This window comes from Oncorhynchus masou, chromosome 5 (genome assembly GCF_036934945.1).
Source record: "Oncorhynchus masou masou isolate Uvic2021 chromosome 5, UVic_Omas_1.1, whole genome shotgun sequence".
In the NCBI taxonomy this organism is placed as follows: Eukaryota; Metazoa; Chordata; class Actinopteri; order Salmoniformes; family Salmonidae; genus Oncorhynchus; species Oncorhynchus masou.
The window spans coordinates 24,632,820-24,646,822 of NC_088216.1; the positions used below are offsets into that span (position 1 = coordinate 24,632,820).

The window sequence follows — 14,003 nt, forward strand, 5'->3', positions numbered from 1 at the left end:
TTCTTAGCAAAGAGAATCCAAATAGGTCAGATCAGGTGTGCCATTAATAATTTCAATCAGACCCCCTTTCACCCATAGAGGGGGAAGGAAAGAAATAGTGGGGATTAACAACTCACGTCCAGTTGTAAATCAAGGGAGAAGATCCAGGCTCTCCCTCTACAAATTCACCAAAGGAATGTGCTTTGTCTCAACAGACCTTTTCCCACTGATTTTAGTCACGAAAATCAGAAAAGCAATCAAATTAATCATTTACCGTTGATGATCTTCGGATGTTTTCACTCACGAGACTCCCAGTTACACAACAAATGTTTCTTTTGTTCCATAAAGATTATTTTTATATCCAAAATACCTCCTTTTGTTTGTCGCGTTATGTTCAGAAATCCACAGGAAAGAGCAGTCACGACAACGCAGACGAAAATTCCAAATAATATCCATAATGTCCACAGAAACATGTCAAATGTTTTTTATCATCAATCCTCAGGTTGTTTTTAAAATATATATAATCGATAATATATCAACCGCAAATGTCTTTATCAGTAGGAGAGGGATAAACAATAGCTTTCCAAACTCTGTTGCGCGAGCAAAACTCATGTGGCTCAGTTTTCTAAATAAAAGCCTGAAACTATGTCTGAAGACCGTTGACACCTTGAGGAAGCGATATGAAACGGAATCTAGTTGATATCCCTTTAAATGGAGCAAAGGGAGGCTATGGAACATGGAGTTTTCAAAATAGAAGCCACTTCCTGGTTTGATTTTTCTCAGGGTTTCGCCTGCAATATCAGTTCTATTACACTCACAGACAATATTTTGACAATTTTGGAAACTTTAGAGTGTCTTCTATCCTAATATAATAGGCCGTTTACTTTGGGAACATTTTTTTTTCAAACATAAAAATAGTGCCCCCTAGCTTCAAGAGGTTTTAAGCAATGTACATCTCTTTAAACCATCTCCTCCTCTCTCTCTCTCTCTCTCTCTCTCTCTCTCTCTCTCTCTCTCTCTCTCTCTCTCCTCCATCACCCCCCACCCCCCATCCAGGTGGTCCTGTCAGAGCTCTACGCCACCGGCTTCCAGCGTTCGTTCTCTGACGACGACGATCTGACCAGCATTGCTGAGAGTGATGTGGTCTATGCCTTCCAGGCTCCGCCCCTCCACACACTGGGAGGCTCCACGCGAATGTCGGGTAACCATGGCTGCATCCACAGCCCCATGCATCTCTCTTTCTCTCTAGCTATTTGGCTTCAGCACAATGGATAGTGTTTGTTCAGACAAACACTATAGAGCTATAGGTTCTTAGCCATTTCAATTTCTTGCCATTTCATGGACAGGTACTGTATTTCTGTCTAGGTTATTAAATTCTCTCAGACAGTGTCTCTGACGTTCTTGTATCTAGCTGAGGGCTTGATGTACTGAGGTAAAGGCTCGCTCTCACTCACACGCACACACACATACGCTCACTCTCTCTTGGATTGTGAACGTGGATGAGATGGAGCCAGCCTTGCGTCACCTCCCTTTGAAATCAGCCACAGCTTTGCCAGAGGGTGTCAAATTAACTATTGATATGGTGAGTGCACGCATGTACGCACACACTTTTTTCACCTGTTGACTCCTATCTAGTTGACCCGTGTCCAAAAGGAGGGTGTCTTAACTCTTATCCCTGGGGGACGCCCGACCGGGAGGGCTACGTTCAGAGCAACACACCGCTAAATGAAACCCTTACTGTGTTTTTCCAACGTTCTTTAACTCCTGAAAGGGGCCACATCAATAATTCAATAATGTGCTCAAAGGGGTCATGAAAAATGTACAATCCTCAATCTCTCTCCGGGAACGATAGAACGATATCTTTATCACCTGGAGACAGAGGAGAGAAAAGAATGTCCTGTGCTACTAGAGGTGATCAGACTGAGGGTAGAGGAGAGAGGAAGAGGCACACAGGCACACACACCGACACACTCATTAGCACTCAAAAGCACACATGTATACAATAATTCTATTGTTTTATATACATTCTACTGTAAATGATGAATGAACTCCTATTACCAATGTAATGATTCAAAACCTGAACTGAGCTGATTAGACTCAACATAACATGCATTCAGTTACTGCAAGCGTCATTACTGTTTCTGACATCTCAGAACACCTCCCTGCCATCTCAACTACCCCACTGTCTCCATAACAATGGCGGGTCATTTCACAACAGCTAAACGCTCGTAACAGGTTTATTGAATAGGGCCTTCATTGCTTTAATGGAACAGATTGAATAGAAGCCTGAGTGTGTGTGTGTGTGTGTGTGTGTGTGTGTGTGTGTGTGTGTGTGTGTGTGTGTGTGTGTGTGTGTGTGTGTGTGTGTGTGTGTGTGTGTGTGTGTGTGTGTGTGTGTGTGTGTGTGTGCGCACTGTTAGCTTTACAGAGCTGTGTGGAGGGAGAGGACGTGATGAGATATTGTTACATTCTATTGTTGTCTCGTTGGTTAGTGTGCTCCTTATTGTGCTGGTTAAGTATTCTGTAATCATCACTCAGGCAGAACCCCTGGGTGATGTGGATGTAATCAAATGAGCCATTGAAATATACATGCATTATTACGGCGCTATAATGCTGTGGTTTCAGCATCCAGTACCACATTTACCCTCTTTGTTTTATCAAACAAATGTAGAAATGTAATACTGAAGAGTGGGGCTGGGTTGCTTATATATTTCAGGATGTAGGCTAGGATGTAATGATATTTTCATGATGAGCCACAATTAATTAAGAAATTGTCCTAATTAAGAATGAATTGGTGGGACGGCTCTGTCTGCTGAGTCTGTCACAAACAAGACCCAGACATTCCTACCTCTTGTGGCCATAGAAAGATGATGTGGAACCTTGGCAGACTGTTAGAGCCTCATTTCAATGGGCCATGTTAGATTAAGACAACCTGTCAGGCAACCCCTGTCATCGTCGGAAATAAACCACGGACGCTTACGTATATGGACTAGCATGCAAACCACTGCTGTCACGGCCCATATTGACTGTATTAAGCTTGTATTACCTCCCTCCCACCTCCCTCCCTCTCTTAGAAATATGTATTATTATGGACACTTGTCTCTTTTAACCTGTGACAAGACAGGCCCTCATTTGGCAGTTCAAATCAGCCAGTCACAACTCACTCACTCACTCACTCACTCACTCACTCACACACATGCACACATGTCCCAGCCCTCCTTTGGCTAGTACGTATGTGCCTTTGCCTGCGTCACTCCCCCCTTTGGGCTGCAGACAGACAGTCACACAGTTGACCCCCGGCGCTGTCCAGACTCCACACCATGATTAATGGCCCTGTGTGTGTAATCTCATTTCATGTGAGTGTGTGTGTGTGCGGGCATGTCTGCCTGTCTGTCTGTCTCAGTGTCGTGTGTGGATCTCATAACTCTCTCTACAACATCGGCACAACCTGAGCCCCAGCGGGCACAGCAGAGGCACAAAGCCAATCTGCTCACCGGCTAATAAAAGTCCCAAATTGAAATGGGGAATTTGGTTAGCGAAGGAAAGGTTTCGATTTCTCATGTCGGATAAGAGGAAGTAGCTCAGCGGGGGACTGGGAATCAGGCCCATTGCCTCCTGGTGGGGAGTCAAAATTAGCAGAGCCTAAGAAATGGGTTGAACACATTAGGAAAGGGAGAGCGAGAGGTATAAAATAAACACTGGCTGGTAGAACAATGGCATGCGTTTGTGTCGCACTGGCAGAAGAGAAAGACAAATATAACTTTAGGTGAGATGTTTTTAGGCGGAAGTCATAGTCTATTTTAAGAGATGGATTTTATGGATGGGCGCTTTGCTCTGGAGGAATCGTCTCCACCGTTTCATGGTTCTGAATTTCTGTTGAGTTTTCATATTAGAAGTTAATGGAAACCACAGGAAGACATTCTTAGGGATATTGGATCAACCCTTCTCCTTCATACACTGTAGTAATGAGATTTGTTATTTGGGAAAACAGTGTGGTGTAGCTATGGAGTCAAGCGCTCATGATAGAAAACACACACAAAAAATCTAGGAAACTTTATACAGATATGACAATATCCGATTTCATCTCTCAACAGAACAGTACATACAGTACATAAATGCCTTCAGTTGGAGGAAATCTCTGAAACTTTCCTTTTTTTAGACACTCTTACTCTACAAAAGGCCTGTTGTCCCTGAGGTAATCAAAGAGTCTATCAAGCTCTAGAGACAGAGTTGTCTGTTTGGCGAGGTCAGAGAATCAGGGCTGAGAGATGGTTTGTGTGAAATAAGAGGTGCCCTCTGGGAAAGGTGGCGAAGCAGGGACATATCCACCCAGATAAAGGAATCTGTCGATGGACACAGACATAAACACACACACACACTCTCACTCTTTCTCCACCACTGTATTCAGTATTCATCTCCCTTCACAATGGACAGAGGAGTTCTATGGAAAGCAACTCCGGTAGAATCTCAGTGTGAGTTTCCTTTTCATCCCATCAAAATGCTAAAAGCTGTGGACTGGAGACACGGTTGGGGTTGAATGTTGTGTAGCTCTGAGGTGTTGGTCTGAGCAGCGGAGGATGCGTAAGCACTTACACAGAGACCATTAGATCTGCCTTTAGTGAGCTCATGTTATTGTTATTGTATTGTTATATATTCACACACTCAAGGCAAGCATCTTTAAACCAGCACACACACACACACACACACACACACACACAGGTTGTGGATGTATCTGCTAATGGGTGGTGAAGAGAATGCTGAGAAAAAGCCCAGCTGTGCTCAATGGCTCAGCCCACATATCTCCATCTGCTTTTACAAGGCAGCTTTTCAATGATTGATGATGTGCTGTTTAAACCCATCGTCTGAAGTATTTCTAGAAATACTGTAGTTTGAAAGATGAATGGGAACCATTTGTTTCACGTTAAAGTTTGTGTTTGATTGTGACATTGTGTACACATGCACCATGTTACCATGTTACATTACATTTACAAAAGTATCTGGACACCCCTTCAAATGAATGGGTGTATAACATTGAGCACACAGCCATGCAATCTCCATAGACAAACATATGCAGTAGAATGGCCTTACTGCAGAGCTCAGTGACTTTCAACGTGGAACCATCATAGGAACCCACTTTTCCAACAAGTCAGTTTGTCAAATTTCTGCCCTGCTAGAGCTGCCCTGGTCAACTGTAAGTGCTGTTATTGTGAAGTGGAAACGTCTACGAGCAACAACAGCTCAGCCGCAAAGTGGTAGGCCACACAAGCTCACAGAACGGGACCGCCAAGTGCTGAAGCGCATAGTGACTAAAAATGGTCTGTCCTCAGTTACATCACTCACTACCGAGTTCCAAACTGCCTCTGCACGCAATATCAACACAAGAACGGTTTGTCAGGAGATTCATAAACTGGGTCTTCCATGGCCAAGCACACAAGCCTAAGATCAACATGCGCAATGACAATCGTCGGCTGGGGTAGTGTAAAGTTCGCCGCCATTGGGCTTTGGAGCAGTGGAAACGTACTCTCTGGAGTGATGAATCACGCTGTTTTTCATGGTTCGGGCTAGGCCCCCTAGAGTCAAATATCGGGATTTCTTAACGCTACAGAATACAATGACATTCTAGACAATTCTGTGCTTCCAACTTTGTGGCAACAATTTGGGGAAGGTCCTTTCCTGTTTCAACATGACAATGGCCCCGTGCACAAAGCAAGGTCCATGCAAAAATGGTCAGTGTGGAAGAACTTGACTGGACTGCACAGAGCCCTGACCTCAACCCCATTGAGGTGAATTGGAATACTGTGAGCCAGGCCTAATCGCCCAACATCTGTGCCGGACCTCACGAATGCTCTTGTGGCTAAATGGAAGCAAGTCCCCACAGCAATGTTCCAACATCTAGTTGAAAGCCTTCCCAGAAGAGTGGAGGCTGTTATAGCAGCAAAGGGGGACCAACTCCATGTTAATGCCTATATACACTACTGTTCAAAAGTTTGGAGTCACTTAGAAATGTCCTTGTTTTTGAAAGAAAATCACATTTTTTGTCCATTTAAAATAACATCAAATTGATCAGAAATACAGTGTAGACATTGTTAATGTTGGAAATGACTATTGTAGCTGGAAACGTCAGATTTTTAATGGAATATCTACATATGCGTACAGAGGCACATTATCAGCAACCATCACTCCTGAGTTCCAATGGCACGTTGTGTTAACTAATCCAAGATTATAATTTTAAAAGGCTAATTGATCATTAGAAAAGCCTTTTGCAATTATGTTAAAACATTATTTGACTACCACCACTGATTTCTGAATGCTAGAGTTGCTATGCCAACCAGCTTTTAAGAAATGGAGTTCGCATTAAGCAGTCACTTCTTCTAAACCTAAAAGGGGACAACTTCTACATGTTATGCAGAGCAAACAGCCAAATAACCAAATCGACATACGTAACCACATTGTGGGACTGTTAAAATACATAAATCATGACGGATTTGACAAATATTCACATTGTTCCATCAGATTTGTTGAATGTGCGCCAGTCTGGTCAATGAAACGTCTGTGTTCCATTGACTCCTTTAACACATCTATTGGGACAGCCGAGGAACCACTTTGGAGCCCTTTTTTCGAAGAGTGTGTTGAAAGACAGTCTTTTAGCTGTTCGCAGCAGGGCCGTGGTGTTTCATCTCTGGCACTGATATATTGGTGCGTCAACAAAATTGCTTCAGAAACATGAGCTAATTGATTTCCTCACCGTTATGCTTTACTTCTGAGTAAACATCCGGAGTAATGTCATGGCATATTTTACACAAGCCAATCAGAGATAGGCAGGATGGGGAGATGGCCATTCAGAAAGAGGGAGGGAACAGGTTTAAAGTCAGTGAAGAATGCCATCCATGTGAATATACCAGTTATGTAGTTGTGGTTTTAGACTCTAGGTATACATCCACAGAGGATGCAACAGCCTGATTACAACCACATACCAACATTCCATCAGTGAGCTAGAGCTTCCTCTGCTTGTCTTACAGCCTCTATAATCTCTGACTGTCTGTGTCGTATAATTTACTGGATTTTAGACCCAAGACTCTATTTCCTTTTTTGACTTACTCACTATAGATGGCACAGATAGATAACTTATCAAGATACATGTTGCCGAGATACCGGGAGGCAACCGTGGAATCAATCATAGGGGTCGGAAGGTCTTCTGGGACCTGGTGTGGCGGTGATGAGATGCAGGTTTGGAATCCGGCGAGAGGGGGGTCTATATCTCCCCCTTCTCTCTCTCTCTCTCTCTCTCCTCTCTCTCTCTCTCTCGCTCTCTCTCTCTCCCTGACGGTTTCCTCCATCTGTCATTTATCCAAGCAGCAGCCAACTCAGGTGTCCTCTGGTCACCCGTGGTGATGGCAACCAGACACAGGAAATGTCGGGACGTCTGTCTTGTCTAGGGCTTGTCCCCTCCTGCCCTCCGCTGGACCCCACTACCCCCTGGGTATTTTTAGCACAGAGTGTGAACAGAATTAACAGGGGTCACTTGTCTAGGTGACAAACCAAGACACTAAGCTTGTAGGAGCAGAAAAGCATTTGAAAAGCATTTTGTGGTATTTACTATTACACAATAATAATTGATTTAGGTTGAGCATTCAATTCAGCAGTCACAGGCACAACAACCAGCTGGAATTGTATGACCAGACTAAACTGAAGCACCTCTGTATGTGCTGTAGCCTGCAGGTTCGCCAGCCAACAACAGCTTCATGTCTATAACCTCTATTCACCCTGTCATAAAAGAGACTAGTATGTCAAGTCATCATCAATGAGCCAATATTCATATATTCTCACTATCTTGTCAGACAGAGATAATCGAGTCGTCATCCGGCATGATGGCACTTCAGGGAACACAGTTTTAAATAAGGCTCTGATATTAAAACTAGCTTAAAGGAGTGAAGCAAAAGAAAGTAGGCCTGAGTAACTGCGATGAAGAAGTAGATCCCTGGGGGTTATTGTAAAAAAAAAAATACAAAAAATGATTAGAGCCGTAGTTATTTTGGTGTTCATTACAATACGTATCCCTCCTCCTATGTGAATGTGAGACAGGTGCTGCGGGTGCTCTGGTGCAGTGCGCTACAATGTTCCAATGTCCTCTTGCGACCACCCTGCGTCCCTACATCTTCTATACTGAACAAAAATATAAACCAAACATGCGTGAGGTGTGAGGCCGGTAGGGTGTACGGCCATGTTCTCTAAAATGGCGTTGGAGGTGGTTTGTGGTAGAGACATTAACATTACATTCTCTGGCAACAGCTTTGGTAGACATTTTTTGCAGTCAGCATGCCAATTGCACACTCTCTCAACTTGAGACATCTGTAGCATTGTGTGATAAAACTGCACATTTTAGAGTGGCCTTTTATCGTCCACAGCACTCCTGTGTAATGAGCATGCTGTTTAATCAGCATTAAATCAGTGTTTAATCAGCTTCTTGATATGCCACACCTGTCAGGTGGATGGATTATCTTGGCAAAGGAGAAATGTTCACTAACAGGGATGCAAACATATTTGTGCAGAACATTAGAGAGAAATAAGATTTTTGTGTGTATGGAACATTTCTTGGATCTTTAATTTTAATCTCATGGAACATGGGACCAACACTTTACATGTTGTGTTTATATTTTAAGTCAGTATACACTACCGTTCAAAAGGTTGGGATCACTTAGAAATTTCCTTGTTTTGAAAGAAAAGCAAATGTTTTGTCTATTTAAAATAGCATCAAATTGATCAGAAATGCAGTGTAGACATTGTTAATGTTGTAAATGACCATTGTAGCTGGAAACAGCTGATTTTGAATGGAATATCTACATGGGCGTACAGAGGCCCATTATCAGCAACCATCACTCCTGTGTTCCAATGGCACGCTGTGTTAGCTAATCCAAGTTTATTATTTTAAAAGGCTAATTGATCATTAGAAAACACTTTTGCAATTATGTTAACACTGCTGAAAACTGTTGTTCTGATTAAAGAAAAACACAAGTCTCCGCGTCAACAGTGAAGAGGTGACTCCGGGATGCTGGCCTTCTAGGTAGAGTTTCTCTGTCCAGTGTCTGTGTTCTTTTGCCCTTCATTTTTTTTTTTTTGGTCAGTCTGAGATATGGCGTTTTCTTTGCAACTCTGCCTAGAAGGCCAGCATCCCGGAGTCGCCTCTTCAAATCAAATCAAAATCAAATCAAATTTTATTTGTCACATACACATGGTTAGCAGATGTTAATGCGAGTGTAGTGAAATGCTTGTGCTTCCAGTTCCGACAATGCATTAATAACCAACAAGTAATCTAACTAACAATTCCAAAACTAATTTCTTATACACCGTGTAAGGGGATAAAGAATATGTACATAAAGATATGAATGAGTGATGGTGCAGAGCAGCATAGGCAAGATACAGTAGATGGTATCGAGTACAGTATATACATATGAGATGAGTATGTAAACAAAGTGGCATAGTTAAAGTGGCTAGTGATACATGTATTACATAAGGATGCAGTAGATGATATAGAGTACAGTATATACGTATACATATGAGATGAATAATGTAGGGTATGTAAACATTATATTAGGTAGCATTGTTTAAAGTGGCTAGTGATATTTTATCTTCACTGTTGACGTTGAGACTGGTGTTTTGCGGGAACTATTTAATGAAGCTGCCAGTCGAGGACTTGTGAGGCATCTGTTTCTCAAACTAGACTCTCTAATGTACTTGTCCTCTTGCTCAGTTGTGCACCGGGGCCTCACATCCTCTTTCTAGTCTGGTTAGAGCCAGTTTGCGCTGTTCTGTGAAGGGAGTAGAACACAGCGTTGTACAAGATCTTCAGTTTCTTGACAATTTCTCGCAAGAAATAAAAGCATTCATTTCTCAGAACAAGAATAGACTGACAAGGTTCAGAAGAAAATGCTTTGTTTCTGGTCATCTTGAGCCTATAATTGAATCCACAAATGCTCCAGATACTCAACTAGTTTAAAGAAGGCCAGTTTTATTGCTTCTTTAATTTCAGCTGTGCTAAAATAATTGCAAAAGTGTTTTCTAATGATCAATTAGCCTTTTAAAATGATAAACTTGGATTAGCTAACACAACGTGCCATTGGAACACAGGAGTGATGGTTGCTGATAATGGGCCTCTGTACGCCTATGTAGATATTCCATTAAAAATCAGCTGTTTCCAGCTTCAATGGTCATTTACACTGCATTTCTGATCAATTTGATGTTATTTTAACAAAAAATGTGCCTTTCTTTTAAAAACAAGGAAATGTCTGTGACCCCAAACTTTTGAACGGTAGTGTATATCAACTCTAGACACTGATTTTGTTCACTGCAGTATTGACACAATGAAGATAATTGGGTAAGCATCAATGGAATATTGGAGTAGGTAAGCCCCAAAGCATCAATGGAATAGCTAAAGAGAGAGAGAGAATTGTAGTGTGTGTGTCTGTGTGTGAAAAAATTATAGTGAAATTGTAGGTCTAAAAAGAGAGGGGGGCGGAGAAGAAAAGCAATAGAGAGACAGAAGTAGGGAGGGAGATGTGAGAGTGTGACATTTGTAATTAAACAGCTCAGTCCCTGAAGAGACACTCCAGCGACACTCCCCTTCTACTCGCACTGCTCTCCCACTCTCTCCTCCTTGTCTCTCTCTCCCTCTCTCTCTCTCTCCCTCTATAAATCCCTCTCTCCTGGCTGGCTGAGAAAGAAGGAATGAGGGCGAGGGTGTGAGAATGAGAGTCTGGCATGGGGTTCTCCCCTCAGACCCTGTCTGGAAGATACAGCAGCCAGACAGACAGACCCACCCGCACTCCTCCCCGACTCAGCTATCCCAACACAGCACTGCCTTCCTGAGTAATTTCAGGACATAGAAGCGTAGGTTTTGTATATGTTTAAAATAGCATACTTGGATTGTCTTGTGGGAGAAGTAAGCTTTTGTGTCCTTGGTATTTAGTTTTTGCGTATGCTCCTTATTGTCGTGGTAACAGGCTGGCCTTTCTGTGTGGATGGAAATGAAACTGGCTTTGGCCTTTCAGTGCCTTTTATCTTCCCAGTGGGGAATTCAATATCAGAAATGGGGGGGAGGGGTGAGAGGGTGAGAGAGAGAGAATGGGTAGGCAGCCGTCAAAAGGGCAGACAGGAATGACACGGTGTCAAAATAGCTTCCACATGATTTACTATCCGATGGTTGAGAGGAGTCAACTAAGCCAAAAGCTATTTCAATTTATCTTGTAAAATGGGATACTTGATCATTCATTCATTTAGTCTTACTCACCAAAGGCCATGCACTGGTGAATACAGTTGAAGTCGGAAGTTTACATACACTTAGGTTGGAGTCATTAAAACTCGTTTTTCAACCACTCCACAAATTTCACGTTAACAAACTATAGTTTTGGCAAGTCGGTTAGGACATCTACTTTTTTTCATGGCTTTAGCAGCTTCTAATAGGCTAATTGACATAATTTGAGTCAATTGGAGGTATTTGAAGGCCTAACTTTCAACTCAGTGCCTCTTTGCTTGACATCATGGTAAAATCAGAGTAAATCAAATGGACAATGACCCCAAGCATACTTCCAAAGTTGTGGCAAAATGGCTTAAGGACAACAAAGTCAAGGTATTGGAGTGGCCATAACAAAGCCCTGACCTCAATCCTATAGAACATTTGTGGACAGAACTGAAAAGGTGTGTGTGAGCAAGGAGGCCTACAAACCTGACTCAGTTACACCAGCTCTGTCAGGAGGAATGGGCCAAAATTAATTTGTGGGACACTTGTGGAAGGCTACCGAAACCTTTAACCTAAGTTAAACAATTTAAGGCAATGCTACCAAATACTAATTATGTGTATGTAAACTTCTGCCCCACTGGGAATGTGATTAAAGAAATAAAAGCTGACATAAATCATTCTCTCTTCTATTATTCTGACATTTCACATTCTTAAAATAAAGTGGTAATCCTAACTGACCAAAGACAGGGAATTTTTACTAGGATTAAATGTCAGGAATTGTGATAAACTGAGTTTAAATTAATTTGGCTAAGTTGTATGTAAACTTCCGACTTCAACTGTACATCCGTTGGTCCTCAACTGGTGGCCTTTTCTCTGGCAACTTCGATATCTGAGTTGACATGATACGATGTTACAGTACACTTCCTGTGCTCCTGAATGATTAGAGTCTCTCAGTACATGCACCACTGTGTGTGTGTGACACATTTCTACAGTGATTAATTGCTCGGCGGTGTTGAACAAGTGTGTTTAATTAAATCCTCAGATAATTTAAACATTTACAATGTTTACGTTGCCCGGGAGACAGAGATTCCGCCTCCTACACACTCCCCCTGTAGCTATTACCTACGATGAATCAATGTGTACAGTCAATATTACAACGCCGCCCTTTGGGTAAATCACAATCGTTGCTCCATTGTATAATGATTTTCACTTAATACGGTTTGTTTTCACAGTTGTGGGTGGTGTCAAATGGTGTCTTTTTGAGTCATTGAGACCTGATAGAACACCTCTTAAGCACACTCTGGCACAAGCTACCCCCGTTATGTATACGACCTTGTGTCTGAACTCAACTTTGACCTCTCTCTTGACCCGTGTCTAACCTTTAACTTCTCTCTCCTCTTTCAGGCTACCACCACAGCCTCCCATCCTCGCCGTACACCTCAGGGCCAGAGGGTCAAAGGTTACCCCCATCGACCACTCTGTCCTCAGAGTTTCTGAACCACGGTGGTTCCACCAAGGTCCTCCTCGTAATCTGCAACACGGCAGGCTCCGGCCAGCAGGCTGTCAGGTGAGTCAGGTTTGGTTGATTGGGTGGGTGAGATGGAGGTAGGCCATTTTGAAAATATGAGGTGTTTATAGAGAAATAGTATCTCATGGGTGAACAGAGGAGTTATGATAAACGATATACACCAACAGTTTGAACAGAGTGTATTTTATAAGGGCAAAAGCTCTGCTTTCTCTTTACTAGTTCCAGCTGTAACGAGTACCCACTGGGCCCAAGGGGACGTACTCCGAGTTCCATTTTCCAGTTCACATTACACAGGTTGCACAATTTACACAGACAGAACAATTCTGATCTTTTTCCACTAATTGGTATTTTGACCAATCAAATCAGCTGTGTTGCCAATACTTGGGCAAAATATCGAAATTGGGCTGATATACAGGTATGACATAATTTTTGGGCATCTTTTAAAACATGTATTTTTTCCTACTGAGAATCAAAGGGAGCATCGCTCCTGAGAGAAACCAAATACTGTAAATCCCAGTAAACAGCTTTGAATTATTCAATATCCATGAGAGAGAGAGCAAAAATAGGCTGATTCCCGCTAATTATCTAAACCTACAGAGAGATGAACCTGGAGAAGAGTCCCCTAAGCATGCTGGTCCTAGGTCTCTGTTCACAAACACACCTCACAGAGCCCCAGGACAGCAATACGATCAGACCCAACCAAATCATGAGAAAACAAAAAGATAAGTACTTTACACATGGGAAAGAATTAACAAACAAAAAACTTGCAAATTATAATTCTATTTGGCACTAAACAGAGAGTACACAGTGGCAGAATACCTGACAGCTGTGACTGACCCAAACTTACGGAAAGCTTTGACTCTGTACAAACTCAGTGAGCATAGCCTTTCTATTGAGGAAGGCCGCCGTAGGCAGACCTGGCTCTCAAGAGAAGACCTGCTACTGTATGTGCACACTGCCCAGAAAATGAAGTGGAAACTGAGCTGCACTTCCTAACCTCCTGCCAAATATATTTCACCATATTAGAGACACATATTTCCCTCAGATTACACAGATCCACAAAGATTTTAAAAACAATCCCGATTTTGATAAACTCCCATATCTACTGGGTGAAATACCACAGCGTGCCATCACAGCAGCAAGATGTGTGACCTGTTGCCACAACAAAAGGGCAACCAGTGAAGAACAAACATCATTGTAAATTCAGCCCATATTTATGTTTATTTATTTTCACTTTTGTATTTGAAATATTTGCACATCATT

The 14,003-nt window shown here is 42.4% G+C and overlaps 1 protein-coding gene across 3 annotated transcripts in view; it reads left to right on the forward strand.

Annotated features, from left to right (window-relative positions):
* LOC135537435 (ubiquitin carboxyl-terminal hydrolase 43-like) overlaps nucleotides 1-14,003 on the forward strand; it is a 112,664-nt gene that overhangs the window by 68,595 nt on the left and 30,066 nt on the right. For all 3 annotated transcript variants that reach the window (XR_010455217.1, XM_064963602.1, XM_064963609.1), the window contains exons 6-7: nucleotides 1,036-1,180; nucleotides 12,617-12,779. Coding sequence is in view for 2 of the 3 variants with exons in the window: in XM_064963602.1 (XP_064819674.1) it covers nucleotides 1,036-1,180; nucleotides 12,617-12,779 (308 nt within the window). In the remaining variant the exon portion in view is untranslated. The remainder of the gene's footprint in view (nucleotides 1-1,035; nucleotides 1,181-12,616; nucleotides 12,780-14,003) is intronic.